This window comes from Perca fluviatilis, chromosome 14, assembly GCF_010015445.1.
Source record: "Perca fluviatilis chromosome 14, GENO_Pfluv_1.0, whole genome shotgun sequence".
NCBI lineage: Eukaryota > Metazoa > Chordata > Actinopteri > Perciformes > Percidae > Perca > Perca fluviatilis.
In genome coordinates this window covers 2,482,262-2,506,180 of record NC_053125.1, presented here as the reverse complement: position 1 = coordinate 2,506,180, position 23,919 = coordinate 2,482,262, and the positions used below count along the sequence as shown (strand labels likewise).

At 40.8% G+C, this 23,919-nt stretch overlaps 1 protein-coding gene across 10 annotated transcripts in view; it reads left to right on the top strand.

The window, feature by feature from the left end:
* camk2d1 (calcium/calmodulin-dependent protein kinase (CaM kinase) II delta 1) overlaps nucleotides 1-23,919 on the top strand; it is a 119,417-nt gene that overhangs the window by 67,303 nt on the left and 28,195 nt on the right. For 6 of the 10 annotated variants that reach the window (XM_039821763.1, XM_039821760.1, XM_039821759.1 and 3 more), the window contains exons 5-11: nucleotides 2,536-2,601; nucleotides 4,365-4,437; nucleotides 17,143-17,245; nucleotides 18,584-18,667; nucleotides 19,657-19,751; nucleotides 21,120-21,242; nucleotides 21,377-21,460. In XM_039821763.1, coding sequence (XP_039677697.1) covers nucleotides 2,536-2,601; nucleotides 4,365-4,437; nucleotides 17,143-17,245; nucleotides 18,584-18,667; nucleotides 19,657-19,751; nucleotides 21,120-21,242; nucleotides 21,377-21,460 — 628 coding nt within the window. Of the gene's footprint in view, nucleotides 1-2,535; nucleotides 2,602-4,364; nucleotides 4,438-7,760; nucleotides 7,834-17,142; nucleotides 17,246-18,583; nucleotides 18,668-19,656; nucleotides 19,752-21,119; nucleotides 21,243-21,376; nucleotides 21,461-23,919 lie in introns of all 10 variants that reach the window. The other 4 variants (XM_039821762.1, XM_039821757.1, XM_039821765.1 and 1 more) reach the window with 1 other exon arrangement.

Sequence of the window (23,919 nt, the reverse complement as noted above, 5' to 3'; positions counted from 1 at the left end):
ATATAATAGAATACACTTTATTGTCCCTGATGGGAAATTTGTCTTGGACATAGTGCTACAATCTGTTTCTTCACAAGGAAAACATATGACCGAAAAAACATTCTAAATCTACAAGTAAAATCAACATAAACATGAGATCAACAAAATGTCCTAGGACACAAAAGGACACACAACATCCTAAGAATTAACTGTAATAATTAAAGTACAAAGTGCAAAAAGTGCTGGTGTATTTATTGCACCCCTGCTCTGCTGTGCTAAGATTTACTATTGGAATTCAGCAGCTTACCCACTGTACAGGAGGTAGAGTTTACGCCATCATTCTTCCCATTCTTCCCTGCCCATGTATACGGGGAGAACGGGCATAACCCGGTTATTCACTTACCCCGGTTACTGCTGTTCATGTTGACGCACTGTAACGGCGAGAACATGCTGGATCAGAGAAAATTCTAATCTACTCCGTGTTTGAATCGCGTAGCTGCTGATTGAAGGCCACCGAGACTCTGCAGACCTTACAGCTGGATCTGTCACAACACCAAAGTGATTAAAAGTTGCATGGAACTTTAATATGGAAGCCCCAGAAGACTCCGAGTGGAAATGGAAAAAGTTTTGCCTTCAACTAGCCTTCAAGTCATTCTCCATGTTTTGAGCCAATTGACCCGCTCAGTTTGCTTGACCTAGTTAGTAGGGCTAGGGAACTTAACTAACAGAAGTGAAATATTAAGAGATATCCTGCTTTAGTCGCCGTCAGTGGTACCGTATAAACAGAAAATATTTAGGTAAAAATAAAAAATATGGATTCTAGGGAAAAGAATTGGTTCTATAAATGGTCACAAAAAATCAAGATATAAACAATTTTTGATTTCATTTATTATTTTTTCCACCGCTTACACTTGACAATATGAAACTCAAAAACAGCTTTCATTTAACCCTCCCCGACTTGGTAAGCGGCCACATCTTTTGTAGGCTTTTCTTTTAAGAAAGTGAGTCAGGGATATTTTCTTCTTTCTTTCCCAGTGTTTTCACAGGCTGAGTAGTACTGCCCATGAGGAGTAAAGTTATCTTCATGTGCAAAACTGGCAGAGTGCCTTTAATGATTAGAAACAGGTCTTTACACTGAAGACAATGTAATAAATGAAAGATGTGTGTGAGCCTCCTGGGCTCAACGACTTGTGGATTATTATCGAATGTACGCTAACTTGTCATGTGTTGGGGCGTAATGTGTATCCCTCTTTTATTACCAGTGGTGGAATGATGGAACTAAGTACATTTACTCCAGTACTGTACTTATGTACAAATGTTGAGGTTCTTGTACTTTACTTGAGTCTTTTCTTTTCATGCCACTTTCTACTTCTACTCCGCTACATTTCAGAGAGAAATATTGTACTTTTTACTCCACTACATTCATCTGTTACAGCTTTAGTTACTAGTTACTTTACACATTAAGATTTCTGCACACAGAACACATGTATTTTATAAAATCTGTTTTATTATAAATGAAACTAGCCAACAATTAGGGTGTGCAAAAAATTTATTCACATTCGTATCACGATTCAAGCTCTACAGATTCAAAATCGATTCATAGAATTACAAAAATCGATTTATTTATATATATATATATATATATATATATATATATATATATATATATATATATATATATATATATATATATATATATATATATATATATATATATATAATTTATTTTAAATTGTATGTCTACTGCAATCACATGGGAAAAGTAACTACATTTACATATTGTGAATCGTTTTTAATCGAGAATTGTTTTTGAATCAAAAATCGATTTTGAATCGAATCTTGAGCCTAAAAATCGATATTGAATCATGACATTTTCTGAATGGTGCACCCCTACCAACAATATACCGGCTTACACGTCCAGCTGAGATGATTAGACCATTAAACACACAGCTGTTTGGATCCTTTACACTTTCTAAAATGTTTTAATACTTTAACTACATTTCCCTGATGATACTTGAGCACTTTTACCAAAGTAACATTTTCAATGCAGGACTTTTACTTGTAACGGAGTATTTTTACAGTGTGGTATTAGTACTTTTACTGAAGTAAAGGATCTGAATACTTCTTCCACCACTGATTATTACTGCACCTCCATCCTATTATAGATATTCCAGTCGCCATTGCTCAATAGGAAAAACTCTCTGGCTTTTAGCCGTAACCTCATGGAAAGACACGGAAACTTCCTCCAGCTGAACAAACAATGTCCACATACCGTATGACTATATCCTCTAAAATATGTTATTGTAATGATCTCAACATTTAGGCATAAAAGCATGATATCTTTCTTTTGACCCAGTTGTTCTGAACAAAAAAATCCTCTTCTGGATGAGATTCCCAAAAACCCAACAACATAATCAAGCCTTTTTCCCCTCTCCAGATGAAGAAATGAACATCTGTGACTTGACAGTTCACTTCTTTTCCAGACATGCATGTATTTTCCTTCCAACTTTGTCTTTCTGTTGTTGTTTTTTTTAAATGTGTCTCTCTCTCGTGCAGAGTTACCGGTGGGGAGTTGTTTGAGGACATTGTTGCCAGGGAGTACTACAGCGAAGCTGATGCCAGGTCAGTGTAATGCTCTGTAGTTGTATTATTGTATGGATATTTTGGAGTTTACTGTATACATGTGATGTGAAACCATTTGAATCTACTGTGGCACCAAAGGCATATTCAAGCAGATACGCACTACAGAACAGGAAACAAAATGAGATCCATACAAAACATGAAATTGCATTTTACACGGCGTGTATCTGAATGTATCATTCACACAGAAAAATACAACCTATCCTCATTATGCAGTGCATAAGTGTAGAGCTGGGCGATATGGAGGAAATCAGATGTCAAGATATTTTTGAGCAAATACATCCATGTCGATATTGCGTCGATATTGTAGGATTGATTATTGCCGCTTTCACTAAATATTAACACAATGAGATTTTTGATAATCCCCAATTATGTGGATACAACTAGTCTGGTAAATTCAGAAAATGACATCACTTTACTGTAGCGCAGCCTTTAAAATCATGAAAACATTCGTGTCATATCACGATATTATGATATCCAAAATCTAAGATATCTGGCCTCATATCGATGTCGATATAATATTCATATATTGCCCAGCCCTACATAAGTGTTTCCTGTTGGGCTGCCTTTGATATGCCTTTTATAGCCAAAACCTCTGTCCTTTGACTATGGATCTACTTTTCTCGATTTCACTTTCCGACCAGTTATTAAAAAGCCACTCAACAAACATAGACAGCTTTAGATGTAAAGGATCTGGCTTCTGTTTTGTAGTGGATGTTATTGATTTTTCAAAGCGATTTTAAAGATGACAGAGTCTTGTGCCCTTTGTATTTGTATCCTTTCTACTTAAATTGCTTTAAGAAACTGCAATGTGTTTCTTTCCAAGAGTGATCAACATCATGTTATTCAGCCAGAGACGTTGCTCAGCAGTTCCACCATGCAACTCCCCTAAAATCACTTTACATTCTCTTTTATTGTGAGTTTAACAGACACCATGCATGTTATTTAGTGAGCTTTGGTAGCTTTCTGTATTTGAGGAGCTAGAACTCTTTTGAGAAATAGTTTCAGCACCTAAATCGCTAGGCCAGCTGTTTCTCCTGTTAAGAACTGTTAAGACCTTAAGGCGTATGACTGTTGATGGTAATTGTTGATTTTGTTTACATATGCCGAATTGTAATTATATAAGTGATTAGTTGTCAGACTGTGGAGCTAAAGCTATGCTAGTTTTTGGCACTTGACCCTACACAAGTTCATGGCAACAAAAATGACAAGAGGGTACAGTTAAAAAAACTTTTTATGATAATAAAGAGGCGTGGTTTACTTTATAGGCTGTGTATCTGTGTTATTCCATTACCTGGGTCACATAATGGTAGTATAAGCAAAAGATGTCTCCTGGATTTCATTCAAAATTTGTTTAAAAGAGATATATATATTAAATTTGACTGAAAGAGAGAATTATATTGTTAATCACAATTATTTCTGAGACAGTTAAATGTACAGCAAAATGTGGAACCGTTACAGCTCTACATTTATGCTAAGCTAGGCTAACCACACCCTGACTCCGGCTCTGGACTTAACACACAGACATTGACATCTTCTCATCTCACTCTTGAAAAGAAAGCAAATGATCGGGTTTCCCAGAGTGTTGAACCATTCCTTCACATCTTGTCCGTTGTCAACCAGGTGTTATTCCATGTGTTTGCCGTGTTCTGTCAGCCTGTTGTTGTTCCTGTGTTTCCTGACATTTACCTGTTCTCCCTCTCCTCTTTTTTGCTTCTGGCCCGTTATCTCTCTCTCCTCCACAGTCACTGCATACAGCAGATTCTAGAAAGTGTAAATCAATGCCATGTAAATGGCATAGTGCACAGGGACCTTAAGGTTAGTAATTGCCACAGTAACGGCTAAAAAGACCCGCCCACCTGCGGAACCTTTGCCTCTCTCCTCCGCTGCCTGATCCACTGACCAATTAACCTTTCACTCAAAACCACACCTCCTCCTACACCAGTCAGCCTCACACAGCGCCAGCTGACAGGAGGGTTCAACAGCCACCTGCTGCAGGGCCTTGTGGGCCGGTTGGCTGGAGAGGAGGCGGTAGGTCGGGTACTATCCTGTCTGCCAGGGCACAAAGTGCATGTAGCATCTGTCCAGAACCATGCTCTGACACAGCCACTGAGAGGCTGTCACCTGAGGGGGGGAGGAGGAGGAGGAGGAGGAATGATGTGTGGCTTCCTGTATAGATGTAGGATTCTGATGTAAAAAGTTATGACACTAAATTTGTCCTAGTACCACAGTTTTGGATTTTATTATCAAAACACTGATCTGTACTGTGTTTGAACCTAAAGCCCCTCCACTGTCGGTAGCACCGTTAAGTCAGCGTAATGTACATCAATTGTTAAAAATAAATCCGATACTTGAACGAGGATGTGGCTCTGTCTACCCTGGGGCAATTTGAGGGAAACCTTTCCTATTCACATCTTTAACCAATGCTGCAATTGTGATTTAAATCAGGCTCTGTTGCTGATAGTTGTTTTGATAGTGTTGTTGGTCTACTGTACAATGAACTACTTCGAAACAAGATGTTTATATCAAGCAGAGTGACAAACCTACAGACTCCAGCAGGTCTCATGGAGATAAAAAAGAATTTCATAACTTGATCTTCAATTGTGCACAAATGACTATTTTGTACCGATATCTGTACTGGGAAAAACCTCCGATAGTGCCTAAAATCCTGGTATCGTATCGGCCAGTATGTGAGTCTATGCACTGATCTGATAACACATAATTTAGCCCCGAAAACAACAACTTTAAAGTAGTTTTACCTAGATAGAACGGCTGTTTGCTAAGGTTTAGCCTTCCGCTAGCTCATTAGCGGACCAAAGTGGAATTTTTTCTTCACCGCTTTAAAAATATATTGTTAATCACAATTATTTCTGAGACAAATGTACAGCAAAATGTGGAACCGTTACAGCTCTACATCTATGCTAAGCTAGGCTAACCACACCCTGACTCCAGCTCTGGACTTATCACACAGACATTAATGGTGCATTCTTTTTGTCTTGTAATCGCGACTAGTAGCTCGAGCGTGACGTCACATCCGTGCCGAAAAACGAATAACCGCGGGTTGTTGCATTCTTTTTGTCACAAAATACTACGAGTCGGAGAAAAGATGGATTTTTTTAAACATTTTTAGTAACATTTAGGATTCTATTCACCCAATTATTGACTTATTACACAAATATATTTCACAGTTTGATACATGAAAATTACGTTTTGATTAATGTTAACGTTAGGCTACTGCTCTGCTTTCTGCTCAAGACTCTGCTTAAAGCCATTGTTGTCATATAGCAACGGAGCGTCTCTAGCCAATTTCAGCTGCACAAGCTACAAAATAACTAATTAGGCGGTATTTAACTCCTAATAAGACTGTAGAGACATGCCTATAGGTAGCAATATACAGCGCTATGTTTAACTCCTAATAAGACTGTAGAGACATGCCTATAGGTAGCAATATACAGCGCTATGTTTAACTCCTAATAAGACTGTAGTGACATGCCTATAGGTAGCAGTATACAGCGCTATGTTTAACTCCTAATAAGACTGTAGAATGACTACATGCTGGGCTATGTTTAACTCCTAATAAGACTGTAGAGACATGCCTATAGGTAGCAGTATACAGCGCTATGTTTAACTCCTAATAAGACTGTAGAGACATGCCTATAGGTAGCAGTATACAGCGCTATGTTTAACTCCTAATAAGACTGTAGTGACATGCCTATAGGTAGCAGTATACAGCGCTATGTTTAACTCCTAATAAGACTGTAGAGACATGCCTATAGGTAGCAGTATACAGCGCTATGTTTAACTCCTAATAAGACTGTAGCGACATGCCTATAGGTAGCAGTATACAGCGCTATGTTTAACTCCTAATAAGACTGTAGAGACATGCCTATAGGTAGCAGTATACAGCGCTATGTTTAACTCCTAATAAGACTGTAGAGACATGCCTATAGGTAGCAGTATACAGCGCTATGTGTACGACTTCTTCATTTGGTTACAACAAAGAAAAAAGTGCTTAAAATTGTAGAAAACCACAATGTTTACTACGTGTGATGCACAACGTAGCCATCTTTGAAAGTGAGCTCGGGGTCCTCGGAGTTCAGACGACTTGACGAGTCGTAAATACGACTTTGGGGGCGTTCTTTTTGCAACTTCCGGGTCGTAACTCCGGAAAACGACTCGTAGATCGACTTCGGTGGACAAAAAGAACGCACCATAACATTCTCTCATCTCACTCTTAATACAAAAAGAGCTGTTTGCTAAGGTTTAGCCTTCCGCTAGCTCATTAGCGGACCAAACTGGAATTTTTCTTCACCGCTTTAAAAACGGTAGCCTACACGGAAATTTGCGCTGGCAGCTACTGTTTTTAAAGTGGGGAAGAAGAATTGATTTCCTGTTGAGTGTAGTCTCGTATGGTCAGAGCGCTGATCTCCACAGCGCTGAGTCAGTGATAAATGGAGTGTAATGTTAGCCAGAGCTAACGTTAGCAACATGTTAAACATTGTTTTTTATAAAATTTTCATTACAAATACAATTTTGTACACTAGATCAGATTTGTTGGATACAGGTGCAGCAAAAATCACCTTAGGGTCAAGTGGAGTGGTTGACATTTCATTTAACATGTTTTTAAGGAATCTCAAACATAACCCAGCACTGTTTGACGATCAGAATCCAAAACCGAACAATTTAAAAAATTGTGAATCCAAAATCGAACTGAAAGTTAGTTTTGACAGAATGAAAAGAGGAACAGAACCTGCAAACCCTTCCAACACTGTTGGCTTCTTATGGAGAAGCAGTAAGCGAGTCACAGCACATCTTCCTCCGTCTCCCCGGCTCCCAGGGCTCAGCCTCCAGTCGGCCGGGGCTAACACACCTTCTGCTCGGAGACTCGGGGAGTCCCCCGTGTTTTTACAGCAGTAGACAGAAACAAAATTACAGCCTGTCACGACAAACATCGATTGGTGACTGTGGTCACAAAAAAACATTTTGAACATTGAGTTCGTGGCTGCTGGGTGGCTCAGTCCCACACTGCTGCACCGTCTCTCTGCTAACATGGCCGGCCGCTCCCCGAGTGTCCCAGCCAGCTCACAGACCGTGGGTGGGAGCTTGTCACTAACCCATGGCCCCCTGGTGTTTGCATGCAGTCATTGCATTCAGCAGATCCTAGAGGCTGTACTGCACTGCCACCAGATGGGCGTGGTCCACCGCGACCTCAAGGTGAGTACACTCAGCCATGGAGACCAAACGCATCCATGCTCTACACTTCCTTTTTGTCCCGTGGCCTCACACTCATTACAATGCTGACCTGTCCTTTGATAGGTCTCTCCAATAATTATTTTCTGTTTGATTCTTCACATCTACGGTGATGTATCTCTAACTCCACTCTGTCATATTACACCATTACTTTGCCACTTCACTTGGAGGTGTTGGGTCATGTCTGGATAAAATACTGTATCAACGTCACACTGAGCAGGCAGTCCACCTGCCCCCACAATGGCTTAAAGCGTGTTAATGAGCCTGAATAATGAGACTGGCAGTCCTTCAGTTACTCTTGTCGCAGGTTTACAACAGCCGTGGCGTGTGGGCCTTGTAAGAAAGTTAAAGTACATTATATGTATATATATATATATATATATATATATATATATATATATATATATATATATATATATATATATATATATATATATATATATTATTGGTTTCCACAGTAACTAGTAGCGTAAGGTAGTGATCACTGGTTTTTGAAGGCCGATACCGATTATTAGTAGTTAATGAACCTGATAACTGATATTTGGAACCAATATTTACAGTGAATATTAAAATCTTTAAGTCAAAATTTTGATTTTGTATTGTTACAAACTCCAACTCAAAACTTTGTTTAAATGCTTTAAGCAATTATTTAATAAATGAGAAACTTTCAACATAGGCCTAATACCCAGTAACAGAGAATCAGATAGTGTTGTGGGGGGGACATGAAGTCAGAGTCGGTGGTGAGTGAAACCGAAGCAGAGGGACAGACACAGAGCTGTAGCCGAGCCAAAGTAGACCACTTTTTAATTCATTAACTTTATCAGTTATCAGACAAATAAAACGCAGTTACAGATCATCTGCAAACTGCCAAAAAACGACTTGTTTTGATGGAACATTTGCACCTTGTAAAAGAAAACTCCTCATACAATATTAACTGTTATTAATGAGCTGTTTAAATTATCTGGATACATCGTTAAACCTCATTGGCTCTTACCAGTGCAGCTCTGTGTGTACCTCCTCCACAGCAATCCCACCAGTCAGTCCCAAAACCAAAATGTCCCAGTATATTAGAGAGGAAATGCTGTAAAAATACATAAATTATAAAAAAAAAGTCTAAAGATATAAATTAGAATTTCTTTTCATTGCGGGATTGCTGGATTAGAGGTTTTACCAAGGTATTGCATGTTTTATTAGCGTTATCTTGCTGGATTTCTTTTTCTCTGCATAAAATTGTATTTTCTCTTTAAATACAGCTTCTCCTGTTTCTTATAGCGGTTTGTGCTGTATTTAGAGAATTCTGTATTTCCATGAAGGATGCCGACCTTCTAGTTATATAATAGTCTGGTTTTGGTACAGTTAAAGTCCCCCTCCACTCAAATTTGTTTTTCCTAGGTTTGTCCCCTAAGATGTCTGACCTTTACTATACGGACTTCTGTGCAAGGTTTGTCACTAGAGAGGCGGGGCGACGTGGCCATCCTGCCTCCTCCTGTCCTGGTGTGAGGATCAAACTTGATAAGCCATGGCTGAATCTACAGTGTAGTTATTCAAAATAAAATGACACGACCAGCATGAAACATGACACGCACGGTCAAGCTCGGGCCTTTTCCCCTGAGCAAAGAAGCCCCGCAAAGACATGTGTTAACTCATTTTTCAGCAAGTTAGTGGGCTTCATTGAGTGGTAAATATCACGTGACGTGTCAAGAGGAAGAGACGCGAGAGAAGTCTGCGGACTGGTGTTTGGGGAACACTGATCTAGACCAGTGATTCCCAACCAGGGGTATGTGTGTGGTCCAAATAGTTAGCTAGAAGTAATGGATAAACGTAGAAATAATTAGCTATAAGCGGCTAAAAGAGTTGGCCAAAACTACGGACTAAACTGTTGAAATAGCTAAAAGTAATGGAAAAAAGAATTGATATATCATTTTTTAATAGTGTTATACATTTGGAACACATTATGAATTGATGAAGGGGTACATAAGTTCATCTAACAGGGTTGTGGGGGTACCTCGGACCAAAAAGGTTGGGAACCACAGATCTAGCTGCTCTTTTACACGTCAACCTATGGTAGGTGCTAGAATGTAGTCACCGAACAAGTCTCAACCAAACCAAAAACAGGAGGCAAGCACTGGTCCAGAATTTCTCTGTGAGGGAGAACGAGTAGATGTGCTTCCAGCCCCTGTTAAACAAAATATTGATCATAACCAAGTAGCTTTACATACTTTAAAATGTGTCTGGAGTGGAACTTGTGAGTGGGAAGATGTACTGAAACACCATCTTGTAACTCTGTCATTAAACTGTAATTTTATTTATAGTGTCAAATTATACCAGAAGTTATCTCGAGACACTTTACAGATAGAGTAGGTCTTGACCACACTCTATAATTTACAAAGACCCAACAGTGCCCCCAAAGAGCAAGTATTTGGTGCGACGGTTTAAGGATACAGATGTAATATAGGGTCATAGTCACTTGATGAAAAAGAACATTTGAATACATTTGAGTGAGGTCAAATGTCTCATCATGCTGAAATGTAATTTTGACATTAGCAAACATTACGTCCACAGTGTTCTGTCTCTCATGCTGGTTTTTCTCCCTGGGGTTGGCTCCCAGAGCTCTGATTTGCTAATCAAATGAGCCGTGTGTTTGAGGTTGGTTTATACGTAGCGATAATGTGCTCAGAGTTTGCATTCGCCGACAGCTCTTTCTGCGCGCTCTGATTGGCTGTTGCCAGGCAGCTGCAACGGCTCACTGAAGAAACAAAGACAAAACAAATACAGCCAAAACAAATTAGCAAGCTGCAGAGCAGAGGCACTATGGAGAACACGGTTTGCCACATTGTGTGTGTGTGTGTGTGTGTGTGTGTGTGTGTGTGTGTGTGTGTGTGTGTGTGTGTGTGTGTGTGTGTGTGTGTGTGTGTGTGTGTGTGTGTGTGTGTGTGTGTGTGTGTGTGTGTGTGTGTGTGTGTGTGTGTGTGTGTGTGTGTGTGTGTGTGTGTGTGTATTCATGTGATTTCATTTCAAGATACTGATTTTTATAGTTTCCAAAACACACACAAACATCCGCCCAGGAAAGCATAACATAGCTGTCTTGTAAAGTTCTTGTAAAGCTTTATGGTTTATGTGAAGAGACTAGACGCATGGATTTATTGCATGCTGTCCCTTTTTGCGGAGCAGTGATGGCACATTCAGTTCTACTTTAAAACTGCTAGTTTCAGCTTCTCCTGTAACACCACCAAGACAGGCTACACCTGTTAGCTCTTCTTTCTTTAGCATGGCACTTTTGATCTTGGATCAGTATGTGTCATACTAGTCTCAATTTAAGAGTATTTTACTGATGTAGCATTTCAGTTAGAGCTGCAAAGACAAGTCGACTAATCAATTAGTCCATCGACAAAATAATAATTGCCAACTATTTTAATATTCGTAAAGTATTTTTTTAATGTTTTTTTAGCCTCTGAAATATGGAGATATCCTGCTCTTTTCTGTTTTATATTACATTAAACTGAATATCATTGTGTTTTGGACTGACATGAGACATTTAAAGACATCACCTTGGACTTTCAGAACATAGTTTAACTCACAGTGGTCTGTTTAAGTGAAATTAACTTTTAATTTTAAATTCATGTGGACACCCAGTCTATACTACGCAAACATTTTCGAAGTGAATATACATTACCATGAGCTTAAGAGTTGCCATTAAGTCAGTGTTTTTTCCCCGGCAGTGTCCATAGTGTCTCAAAGTGCAGCTAGTCTCCTCTGTGTCTTTAGCTGCAGACTGTTGCTGACATCCCGCTATTGGAATTGCTGCCAAATGTAAAGTGATTAACTAGCCTCACATGCAGTGATGCTTCGGTTTCCTCTAATGTCCTTTTTGGAGCACCAGAGGGCAGTGCAGGTATTTAATTCATTCGGCCCGGTCGTACGGTACTGGGTTTCGGTAGCCAACCCTAATGACAGCCTCAGTAACGTGGCTTGTCGGTGATCTTGGCCAGATCCTGCACCTTGCCATTAGTGAAATGCTTTTTGGGTAAAATTTGCATTCAATATGCTGTAAGTTTGACTGTGTTTACATGCGTGTGGCTGTGGTTACCTTATCTGCAGGCCAGAGAGCCACACTAGGTAGCAATTAAAGGCGGTGGGAATGCTTTTTTTTTTTTTTAGGTTTAGTTATTCGTAAAAGAAAAAAGCAATGACACCTCAGCAGGTGTTAAAGCACACTGGGCGCCCTTCATCCATATCGTACCATCTGTGTGATATAAAGCAGATTATTTAGCACTTTATTAAATCTCAAAGTTATGAAGCTTACAAGGAACAGTCCATCCATCCATCCATCCATCCATCTTCGTCCGCTTATCCGGTGTCGGGTCGCGGGGGGAGCAGCTCCAGCAGGGGACCCCAAACTTCCCTTTCCCGAGCAACATTAACCAGCTCCGACTGGGGGATCCTGAGGCGTTCCCAGGCCAGGTTGGAGATATAATCCCTCCACCTAGTCCTGGGTCTTCCCCGAGGCCTCCTCCCAGCAAGGAACAGTCTGATACTTTAAAGGACAACTCCTAGCACCGGTGTATTACAACTAGGGCTGAGTCATCTTCGGAACCACAGTTGAAACTATCGCTGAGATCTTGGTACACAATGCTATCCCTACAACAAATATTGAAAATCATTTGGGGGATTCAAATGTTAACTTATAGAAAGTATGGCCAAAACGACCCAAATAAGACACAAGTTGATAGTAAAAAAAGGGTGAGAAGGGGTGTTTGCTGTGGGCTGGGGTAAACTGATGGCGTGGAGTGTTGCGGTGACTGCATGATGCTGATGAGTGCATTTACCCCTTCCCTCTCTCTCCTAGTTTCCTTTTTGCCTTCTTTCCTTCCCTGCTCCTGAACTGCACGGCTCATAATTCACACATGCTCTGCTAAGTGCTTAAGCAACATACAGCATTATGAATGTGAACATTGACTGATGAATTCAATTATTTGTAGTTAATGACATATTTCACGCCTTCTGGAATGAAAAACTCAAACAGTATGAACAATATCTGTAGGGCAGTGTATAAGCCGTATTGCTATCATTAATTCTGGGCCCCACAATCTAGTTTCACCTCGCGTAAATTTGTTTTCAGAAGACTGTATTTCCATTATGTATGGATTTATGTATATATTACTGTATATGTATGTAAGAGAAGGACAAAGGGACGTACTACAATGAGCAGGTTTGCCTCGATGTCCAGTCAGGAACGAAGGTGTCCAGGTCTGAGGTCCGTTTCAGAAAGCAGGTTTAGTGAAAACTGAGTTTAACCCTGAGATGAGGGAAACTCTGGGTTTTCAGTTTCGGAAATAGACTCCAGCCCATTTCAGAAAGAGAAGTAACTTAACCTCAGAGTCAGTTACTATGGTAACTGAGTCTGTGAACCTAACCTGGTCGGGAGCAGAGGCCTGTACTACGAAGAAAGATTTGCGGTTACCGATGTAACTTCAGGTTCAACCCAGGGTTTTGTGTATCACAACAGTGGATCACTTGTTACCGGGTTAAATCGCCGTGGTAACTTATGCTGAACACCTAACCTGCTCGGGAGCAGGTTATGTTGAAGATCAGAGATCAACCGGTGTAAAAGCACCGCCTACTGACCAATCAATACTTGGTTGATAACGGCATCACCGTTCTTAGAAGATCAGGCGGACTCGGAGAGAGAGAGGTGCGCTCAAGTTAAAACCTTTAGAGACAGACAACCCCGTTAACATTCCCTGATGGGTATTTTTATGAAAGATATAGATTTTCAGCGGAGGGAATTGCATATCTTTGTTTGCTTCTTGAGCCGTGTGTTGCCAATGCGCACATCGGTTTGAATTATGATTTTATAATTTCTTTTGCTCCCACTGCCAGGGTTGCAACAGAAATAATAGGATAAAGCAATGACAGTTTATGGAAAGCACAAGTATAATTATGGTCAGATCTTGTGCCTGACTGATGGGGAAGATATTGATGAGCATTGTAATTTACGCATAACAGCGTCTGACACAGGGCTCTTTCATTTCCTCATTCACTCATTCAGTCTGTATCGGGCGCATTTCAGCGCAGTTTTGTCATCTGCATGAATAAAAAAAAAAAACTATTTTTTTTTCCTCGAACATGGCATGTCCTTTTCTGGTTTACTGGCATTTCTTTAAACCAATCACAATCATCTTGGGCGGTGCAAAGTGCCGACGGAGCCACGGTGCCTCTACTAAATAGCCTCGGGAAGGATCATGTGTACGTTCAAAAGTAGTTTTAGATGTGTGAGAGAAAACTCAGATTGGACAGATAGTCTAGCTAGCTGTCTGGATTTACCCTGCAGAGATCTGAGGAGCAGTTAACCACCGGAGTTTAGAACGCCAACACAAAGAGAGGAAGGTGACGGACATCTGGCCTAAATGAGTGAAATCCCGCGGCATTTCCTGCGGCAACAGAGATGACCTCACTGTATGAAATGACATAGTTAATCCTCTAACAAATGGCATCAGCCCAAAAACTGTTGCAACAACTTATGAAATGTTGTTTTGAAATTGAGCATTAGAATGGCCCAGGGCTGTACCGAATACCTTATTTTGAGCCTCAAAGCTTCGGTGCTTTTCAACAGTGAATATTCAAAGCTTCGTTGGCGGTGGCGGCAGCAGCAGGGGAAACCGACATTTCGGACCGCACTTGAAGGCACCTTAATTTATGGAAAAAGAGAGAGAGAAAAGCGATGTAGCTAGAGATGAAGTGACTTCTTTGTTGTTGCGGGACACATTCACCTGTTGTTACATGACACAATCCTGGGCGGGTCATAGTGTTTGAAACTTTTTGTGACAGAGGTAGCAAGTGATGTTTCCTGTTTACTGTAACGTTATGGGGCTCGCACGCCATGATACCTAGACTGACGGGTCTGATAGCTGGTTACGTGTTTGGCCACTGCAGGTTGACGTCAGGTTGCTTTTCTCCCGAAACTGAATCGCTCTTAACTTTTTATTGCAGCCATTCAAAGTAAATGGAAAGACCTGCGTTTTTGTAGGACTGTCTGAAGAGTGACACCGATGTAGTGTGTGTTAATGAATGCTCAGCCAGCCAGTGCCTCACTAGAGCATTAGCGTCATGTTGATAAAATACAAAAATTCAGATATACATTTCTCTCAAAATGAATTGGCTGTTGGACATTATTAGCATACAAGTGTAATTTTTGTTGGCCATGTGTAATCTCATGGATAACCGTTTTATCTAATAAAAGGGCTTCTCTGTGCATCTCCCAGCAATTTGCATCTGAATCAGCTGCCTCTGGGCTGGAGCACACTGATCAATTTGCAGCCTTCAATAGTGCAAACACCTCATAATGGAATAATGGAAGTGTAGAAATTGTGTCAATTGCAAATTCACAAGCAACACGAAAAGTGTTGCTATTATTATGAATAGCCCAATCATCTGCATAACAACAAAGACAATCTAATAAAAGGCCTCCAAGTAGCAGCAGACCCTTTGAACCGTCCCATCAGTGATGGATTTTGCTTTCATTGGTGTTGATAAGGTCAAACATTGACGTCCACTGCTTAATTGTCGTACACTTCCTAGTTTATCTTAAATGTCGTCCAATCACGTCTAAAAGCAACCGGTTTACATTTTCCGAATGCATTAAGAGGCTGCCCATCTTGGTGTCTAATTCCCATTGATCATTGACATAATTCCAGCCATCTTGTAGTATATACAGTAGAGTAGGTTTTACCTATTGTGTAAAATGCCTGGATGAGGGCAATAGGCTTTAACACATTGGTTGAACAAAGTTTAAACTGAAAGTGAATTAACAGTGGAATGCATATTTGTTAGAGGCTCAGAATAATTTACAGCTTAATAATACTGAGAATACATAGCCAGGGTGTCCACTGTTAATAAATAATCTGAAATAAACTGATAAAAGCAGCTTCCTGTTTGATCAGCAGCATCCTCCCCTTTTGTTGTTATTACATTACAGCTCGGTCATTTTGAATCATTTCCCATTTGGCTCCATAAAAAAAGGCTTTTAAAATGTCAGCAAATGCATTATTTATCACTTAAGAACCTTTCCTGAAGCTCCTCTTGCTGGGGTTTGGCATGAGTCACTGCCCGCCTCTTTTCACCTGCTCTGTCTCCACCAACCGGACTCGCACGCCCAATTTGAATGCAGTCTTGTTCTGGGTTGCCAGGTCTGTATGACAAAACCAGCCCAATGGCCAATCAAAGCCAGCCCAATGGCCAGTCAAAACTAGCACAACGGTCCCCTGCAAAAATGTTGCACTAACCCTTACACTGCTTTTAAAGTCCAACAGCATCACTTTGTTAGCCAAATGTATTATAATATCTACAAAATAACAACATAAATGTGTAGTGTACCTGCATTAAAAGCAGTTTTCCCTAAAGTTATTTCACCTATGTCCTAAGTTTGCTTTGTGTAATTAGATACAGTATATAATCATAAAGAAATAAATCTCTCTGTAAATGTAGACCAATTCACTGATGCACCATCTAACCATCTAACATGTTTAAACCGTGTACTAGGCCGTTTGCTGCGGGGCACGTCGTGTGGGTCCCAACCAGCAGACAAAATATTCATCCAGCGGCAACAATGTAAAAGTAGCCCAATTCCCACGTAACTGCCAAACCTGATCGTGTTGTATGACATCACCCATGCTGCTGGGCTGACTCGTGTTGAGCCCAAGCGGCAGCCTCCGGTGCTGATAAATGAAGCCAATGCCAAAAACTGCAGTTCCTCGAGTGGCCACTTGAGACTAGCTCCAAAAGGAAGCAGGTACCCATAGACCCCAATTTTAAAATGGCTAACGTTACAGCAGAATCAAACATTACAGCCTGGTACAACTCTTTTTAAACTCACCCGTTTAAATAATATTGGGGCTTAAAGTTCTGCATAATTAAGAGCGTTCCGCTTTAAGTTGCAGGTGGCTCCCGTTGCAGGAGGCGAGCATTATATGTAGGCTCCATGCACGCTCCACCTCTTTGCCCATTTTTGCATTAGGCGACACCAGGCACTGCCAAGACGGTGATGGCCGGAGCCAGCTATTAGTCCTGACTGCTAAACGCTCAAACTCACAGTATGACATCAGTCCTTAATGTTCTCACTCTCTGAACTTTAACCGCCCTTCCCGCTGCTTAAAAGCCCGCAAGAAAAACACAAGAAAATAATGAAGGCTTTACCTCAGTCGTTAATTTTCAGTTTACAACGATATCACTGGATGTGTGCAAAGTGTGACTACTACTGTGTCTCTTCACTTCTAGCCAGAGAATTTACTCTTAGCCAGCAAGTTGAAGGGGGCAGCGGTTAAACTGGCAGATTTTGGCCTGGCTATTGAAGTGCAGGGAGAGCAGCAGGCATGGTTCGGTGAGTATACACCACTTTCTAAATGACTTCTACATGAATGTTATTGAACCCTTGGCTTTACGTCCATTGTACCTTTCTATATGCTTATGGCATAATAAAATGTCTTAGCTGGGCTACTCAGAAATGCTGTCCTTGGGCATGTTTGCAGTAATATAAATAGCTGTAGGACAGTTTTTATTAAAATAAAGTGTCAGTGTTAATGGTACATTCTGAACGTTAGTTCGGTCTGTCAAATTTATTGATAATGTAAAACCAGGAAGCTTATTTTTTATGGATTGTTTTGTTTTTCCTTTTCTTCAGGCATGCTTATTTTAACTACTTTTCCATCATACTTTAGATGGGGTTAAAGGGGTTAATAAACTCTACACAGGCTGTTTTGTTGTTGGGACTTACAAAACAGCCGAACTGTTGGTAGAGACTGTGTCATCAGTGTGCTTCATATTCATACAGTAGTCGTAACAAATGATTATGCAAATAGAAAACACCTGTAAACATATTTATTTATAAATACGTAAGTACATACTGAAGAAAAAAAATGGACTTCCGATATCCAAGCCCCTTTAAGAATAGATAATTCTCTTTTTTGAATTTAAGTAAATGGAACAATAGACACTGTTGTCCCAGTTTTGTATTTTCTTAAACTGCAAAATCCGATCTTCTCCTAAGCCGTTACACCATCAGAGCCCTATCTACCTATCTAAAGGGACTAGGTGTGCCACCGCTCTGGGCTCTTATATCCGCTTTGGATTGGATATATTTCAGGCCTTCTCTTCTCCCTAATCCCTGTAGAGCACAGAAATAATTGGTCTATTCCCCCGGCTCAAACCTCCATCTGGAACCAGTTCACTTTGGTTTCTGACTTTAGTACTAGTCGTACAACGTCTGAAAGGGTGGGCTGCAACTTCCAGGATTATTTTTTTTTTTAAGTTGGCAGCCCTTTGCTGCATGTCTCCCCCTCTCTCTACCCTATTTCCTGTCAAAGTCTTCAGCTGTATAAATGAAGAAAAGAAAAAGTAGGCTGCATGTTGCTGGTCACGAGCCAAACTACATACCCACCGAGGGATGTTTTCCTCGGAGCTTGTTAACCTCGGCTCATAAACTTAACTTTATGGGCCCACTGATCCTTAGCTACTGTACTGTGAAAGGTTTTGTTTTCAGGACAGTGTCAGACTTAACATATTCAATCAATCACTTAAATTGATTAAAAGTATAAAATCACCATTAGACATGGTCTCAGTGCACATTACAATTAAAGGAACACAGAAATAACAGACGGCAACAATACTCTGTGTTTGTCTGTGTGTGTCTGTGTGTCTGCGTGTCTGTGTGTGTGTCCAGGTTTTGCTGGTACACCAGGGTACCTGTCTCCAGAGGTGCTGAGGAAAGATCCATACGGCAAGCCAGTGGACATGTGGGCCTGTGGTAAGACTCCTAACTGTTGGGGTGTGTGTGTCTGGGGGTCGGGCAGCAGCTGCTCATTATTAGTTGCACACAAACGGCATGGCTTGAAACCGCCAATCAGAGGCCTTCCCTCAGGGTTTTCAAAGGGACTGCCACCACGTCAAAAAACACACACTACACTGTTACTTGTGTAATCATGTTTTCTTTTTTTAAGGTGCGATAAGGTAGAACCTTATTTATTTATTCTGAGGTAAATTATTGTGCAGCAGTTGCCGTGCAAAGTAAGAAGAGTGCAAATATCTAACTAAAATTAGAGAAATCTCTGTCTTTCCTTTGTGTCTCTTTTATTGCTCATGATTTGTCATATTGTTTCATAAACCACAGTTGTAATGATTGTAATCCACAGAAACACAGTAATTCCAGAGAGATTAAACGCCCCTGATCCTGATCCGCCCCTGAACATTTCTAGTTAGTGTTTCCCTTATAATTGTACAGTGGGAACCCCCGCCCAGCCAATGCCAAAAATAACGCTGTTAGGTTGCGTGCGTGCATTGTAGGCTACTAGCTCTAGCTTTGTACCACAGAGGAGTACAGAGGGCTCCAACCTCTTGCATTAATCATTGCAGATGCTCATCACACACACTCCTGATGGGCCAGGCCACCTGGAACTGAGATGACACACACACACACACACACACACAACACACACACGCACACATATACACCCACACCCTCCCTCCTTTTAACTCCCCTGTGATGACTCACAGAAACAATAGCCGGTGTTGTGTTTGTGGTCAGCCCGTGTTGTCATCAGATAGAGTCCCTTTCATCTTTTCCTGGCAACCGGCTAGCCAATCAAAAACCACCTTCTCTGGTAACACCAGCAAACACAAGCACTCTTACCACACCCTTCTTTATTTAGACATCATGTATACTGTATGTACATGTGTACTCTAAGTCTCACACAGAATACAGAAAACTAAAAAAATGTTTTGTGTGTGTGCGCGTAGGTGTGATCCTCTACATCCTCCTGGTGGGATATCCTCCGTTCTGGGATGAGGACCAGCACAGACTCTACCAGCAGATTAAAGCTGGGGCTTATGATGTGAGTTTTATATTCTCTCTCTCTCTCTCTCTCTCTCTCTCTCTCTCTCTCTCTCTCTCTCGGAGTGAATGAGGGATTTCTCATGTCTCCCTTCCTGCAGACTTCTGAAATATCTGTAGGTTTGACATTGTGTTAAAGTGTAATTCAGTCCCAGCCTGTCCTCTCTGTCTGCCCTTCTCTATTGTCTCCCTCACTTTGTCTTTCTCAGGTTCCTGTCAGTGACTGTAGTGAGGTAGTCTGCCACAGTGTACACTAATCTGGCTGAATCATATGTAGACTTATTAAATCTTTAAATTTAATTCATGGCCAATAAACCTAATGTATGTGACATTATAGCTATTTTTTTTGCAGAATCTAAGCACTATTTTGGCTAATAGTTCAGATCAGAGTGAATCATGGACTGGTTTATGTCAAAGTTTAGTCAGGATGTTGTTTTGAAACCATTTAAACTTTTTGTTTAAAATGCTATAAAATTGAATAAAACACCCCAAATTCTAAATTCAGTGAAATTAATCATTGATTTTACCTGCTAAGATCGCCGTATAATGTACATCCATGTTGTTTGAGGCAATTTGGCTCGGATATAAAAAAAACTTTGAAAACGGGTCAAATTTGACCCGAGGACAACACAAAGGTTAAGTGAATGTTGGGACGAGGGGTTGACCCAGAGTAGTTGAGTATTGGAAGCCTTGATCAAAGGAGCCTGATTCAACTGCCAGTCTCACAGTCGAATCTTTGCAGAGGTGTAAAGTTAGTGATAGTGATATACTTGCTACAGGTGCTTTCCTAGTGATGAAACGTCAAAAACCTTTTCTTTCTCTGATTCACTGCTTTGCTCTACGGATGCTCGCTCTCTTCAGTCACTCTCTAGGTCGCTCCACCATATTACCGCGCAGGCGGGCGCTCGCTGAGCCTCCGGGCCGGTTCAGACCGCTGCAACTTTCCCACACGACGTACTAAATCGGTTTTGTCCCGTCGCAAATCTTTGGTCTGACTCTGAACTGGGCTTTGTGAAACGAGATACAGTACATTCCATTTTGTGCTCAATGTCAGATTTGACATGGACACTGTTTTCTCCCAATAAGTTAAAGGGTCATAATGTCTCATTATGTCTCATTCCAACTACAGATCCGCTACCCGATCTGGCAAACTTGCATAATGTAATGGACAATTCTGCTTCCAACCTGTAGGGGGACCGAAGCGGGAAAAGTTCTCTGGTGTTGCTTTAATATAATATATAAACTGTATGGGGGGGGGTAGGTGAGACTTCCAGTTACACAGAATGAGGCGGCTTGCTAGCAATGATGAAAATGCCAGAGGTAGTTGGGACATTCTAATTGGTTTCTGTGATGTCATTCGTTCGAACAGTTCCCTTCTCCTGAGTGGGACACAGTGACTCCAGAGGCCAAAGACCTGATCAACAAGATGCTGACCATCAATCCAGCCAAGAGAGTGACTGCCACAGATGCACTCAAACACCCCTGGATCTGCGTAGGTGTCCCACACACACTTTCAAATCAGCTAAATTCATCACTAAATATAATCAAGTCTTCTTCTAGCAAAACATTGCTTGTGGCTGTGAAGCACACCTTCCAACTGCTCACACTGTCTCTCTGTGTCCACAGCAACGCTCCACTGTGGCGTCCATGATGCACAGACAGGAGACTGTGGAGTGCCTGAAGAAATTCAACGCTAGAAGGAAACTCAAGGTGAGTGACAACAGAAGCTACTATACAAGACGTACTATTGTTCAGATGTTGCATTTCGGGGGGTCGGGGTTCCCACCTGCCCCGTTTAGTTTGGTTGAATCGGACTAGAGTTTGTTTGCCCCGCTGGTGCGGTTCGTTTGTGCAGGTGAGAATGCGGAAATCACACTGGAGTGCCCACCAAAAGCGAACCGAACACGTTACCGAGACCTGCTCGATGAGGTGATCTCGGTACGCTTTCAGTCCAACTCTGGAGCGGTTCGTTTGTGGTGAGAACGTGATCCGACCTGGAACAGCACCAACTATATACTGCACAAACAGAGAGAGAAGTGGCGGCGTGTTTAGCATCAAGCATCTTCCCTAGCTCTCGTATCTAATTGAATGATAAATACAACCTCCAACCCAAACATTTCCAACTTCACAGATAACCATGACCTGTTCTGATGGTTGTGGGTTCAATACTGGTGGAATGCACTACATTTTAAGGTTTTTACACCCAAAATGCAGAAATAAAATACTCCACCAAACCAGTTACTGGTATCAGATGAGGTAGCTCAGTGTGATAAAACTCTGGTTAGAGGACACACAGGTCATGGGTTCAATCATCTGACAGACGGGTCCCGCATTTCACAGAAAATGTCTTTCTTTCCCAAACCCAACAGTCCCGTTTGTCTTAAAGGTGCAGTAGGTAAGCCTTATAAAACTACCTTTCTGTCATATTTGCTGAAACTGACCCCATGTTCCAGTAGAACTACGTGAAGCAGGTCATTAAAAATAAATCCGGCTCCTCTGGCACAACCTACAGCCTGTAGTGCGATTTGCAAAAATCCACCGCTCCCTGTTCAGATGCACCAATCAGGGCCGGGAGGGTGTCTAACTGCATGTCATTCACTGCTCAGGCACATGCATTCATTCTCCCTTGTGGGGGGAGAGGCTTAGGAGGCTTTAGCAGAAAAGGGTGAGGGACCGAGAAGTTGTTGATGTTCAAGTTTTTTGGCTGAGTCCTGGATATTCGCAATCCTACATACAGCACCTTTAAATGAGCACTGTAACCGATGGAGGAGGTGCCAGAGGAGGTGGCAGAGTCGAATAGACATCAGCCCTTCACCCAGGAGACTGGGGTTCAAGTCCCACGCGCCCCGGTTAAGTAGTTGCAAACTGTAGCTGCTTGCAGTGTTTTCTCTCTCAGAAACATCTGACCCAATAAGAGGAGTGAAACTTCTTATGTGGTTTGTAATGACGCATTTTGGTTCGCTTGGATTTTTCCAGGTGTGAAACAAAACCGAAACCAAGGGGAAATCGCTCCAAGTTTACAAACTCAACGATTCGGACCAAAGCAAACCTAAAAACCCTGGTCCACTTAAGCCGATAACAAATCGAATAACAAATAACAAATCCAGTCATAGGCGGAATTATGATGGTTATGAAGTTTTTTTTCGACCAAATAGTTGTGGGGGTAACACTTTATAATAACCATCACTAATAAATGGTAAATTGATAGTTAATTAAACTTTGGTTAATAGTTATTTTTCAATAAAATGATAATTCATAATGTTTACTAATTATTAGCAATGTTGTAATTGTAATATGTTAACAGTCTGCGCACATCATAACATTGTATATATTATATTAAGTATGAATGATTACAAAATAGCTTATATATTTTGCAAATCACCAAAAAGAGATTTACGGGTCAAATTAATGTTACTGTAAATTTATAAAGTAATAATTTTTTTAGTCCACTAAATTACACATGCATACATTACTAATAACTAGTAAACATTATAAATCATCATGTCATAGTTTTTTAAAGTTAAATAACTATTAAAGGTCGGTTGATTTCAACACTTAACTCTTTTTGTAAATTTGAAGTGCTGTCCGTAGCGAGAAAAATGAAAACAATCGGTGCTGCCTACACCGTGTTATCCTCCTGCTAGCGTTAGCACCCAGTAGGCTGAAACCTGGCAAGTATTAAACGTGCTTTTAGCCTCTTAACATGTTTGAAATGTTATTACAAGAGCCTACCCTTGTGAAGGGATTCCTTCCGAGTGAACACAGTGAATCTGACTGCAGCAGATGTGAAAGAATTGCATAAAAGTTCTGCTAATTCAGCTCTGTTTAGTTCCGGTGTTGAGACGGCAAAACTTAGGGACCGTCTACTAATTACAACACCCAAAAGAGATACAACAAAAATATTCATTAATTTAATGATTAAATAAGGTAATGTCTCTAAACTTACCTCAAGTATTACTTCTCTGATAGTTGTACAGCACTTACTTTAAAAAAATAAGCATATGCCTATTTTTGAAAATATTTTTGTGTTTCTTTTCGGTAAGTTGTTAAGAGTTTACTCTTTTAGTGGCTGGCTAGTTAGCTAGCAGTTTAAAAGGGCGGTTGCTGGTACTGTATTGGAAATGGAAATGCATTTATTTGAAACGGGGACAATGCACAAATAAACATTA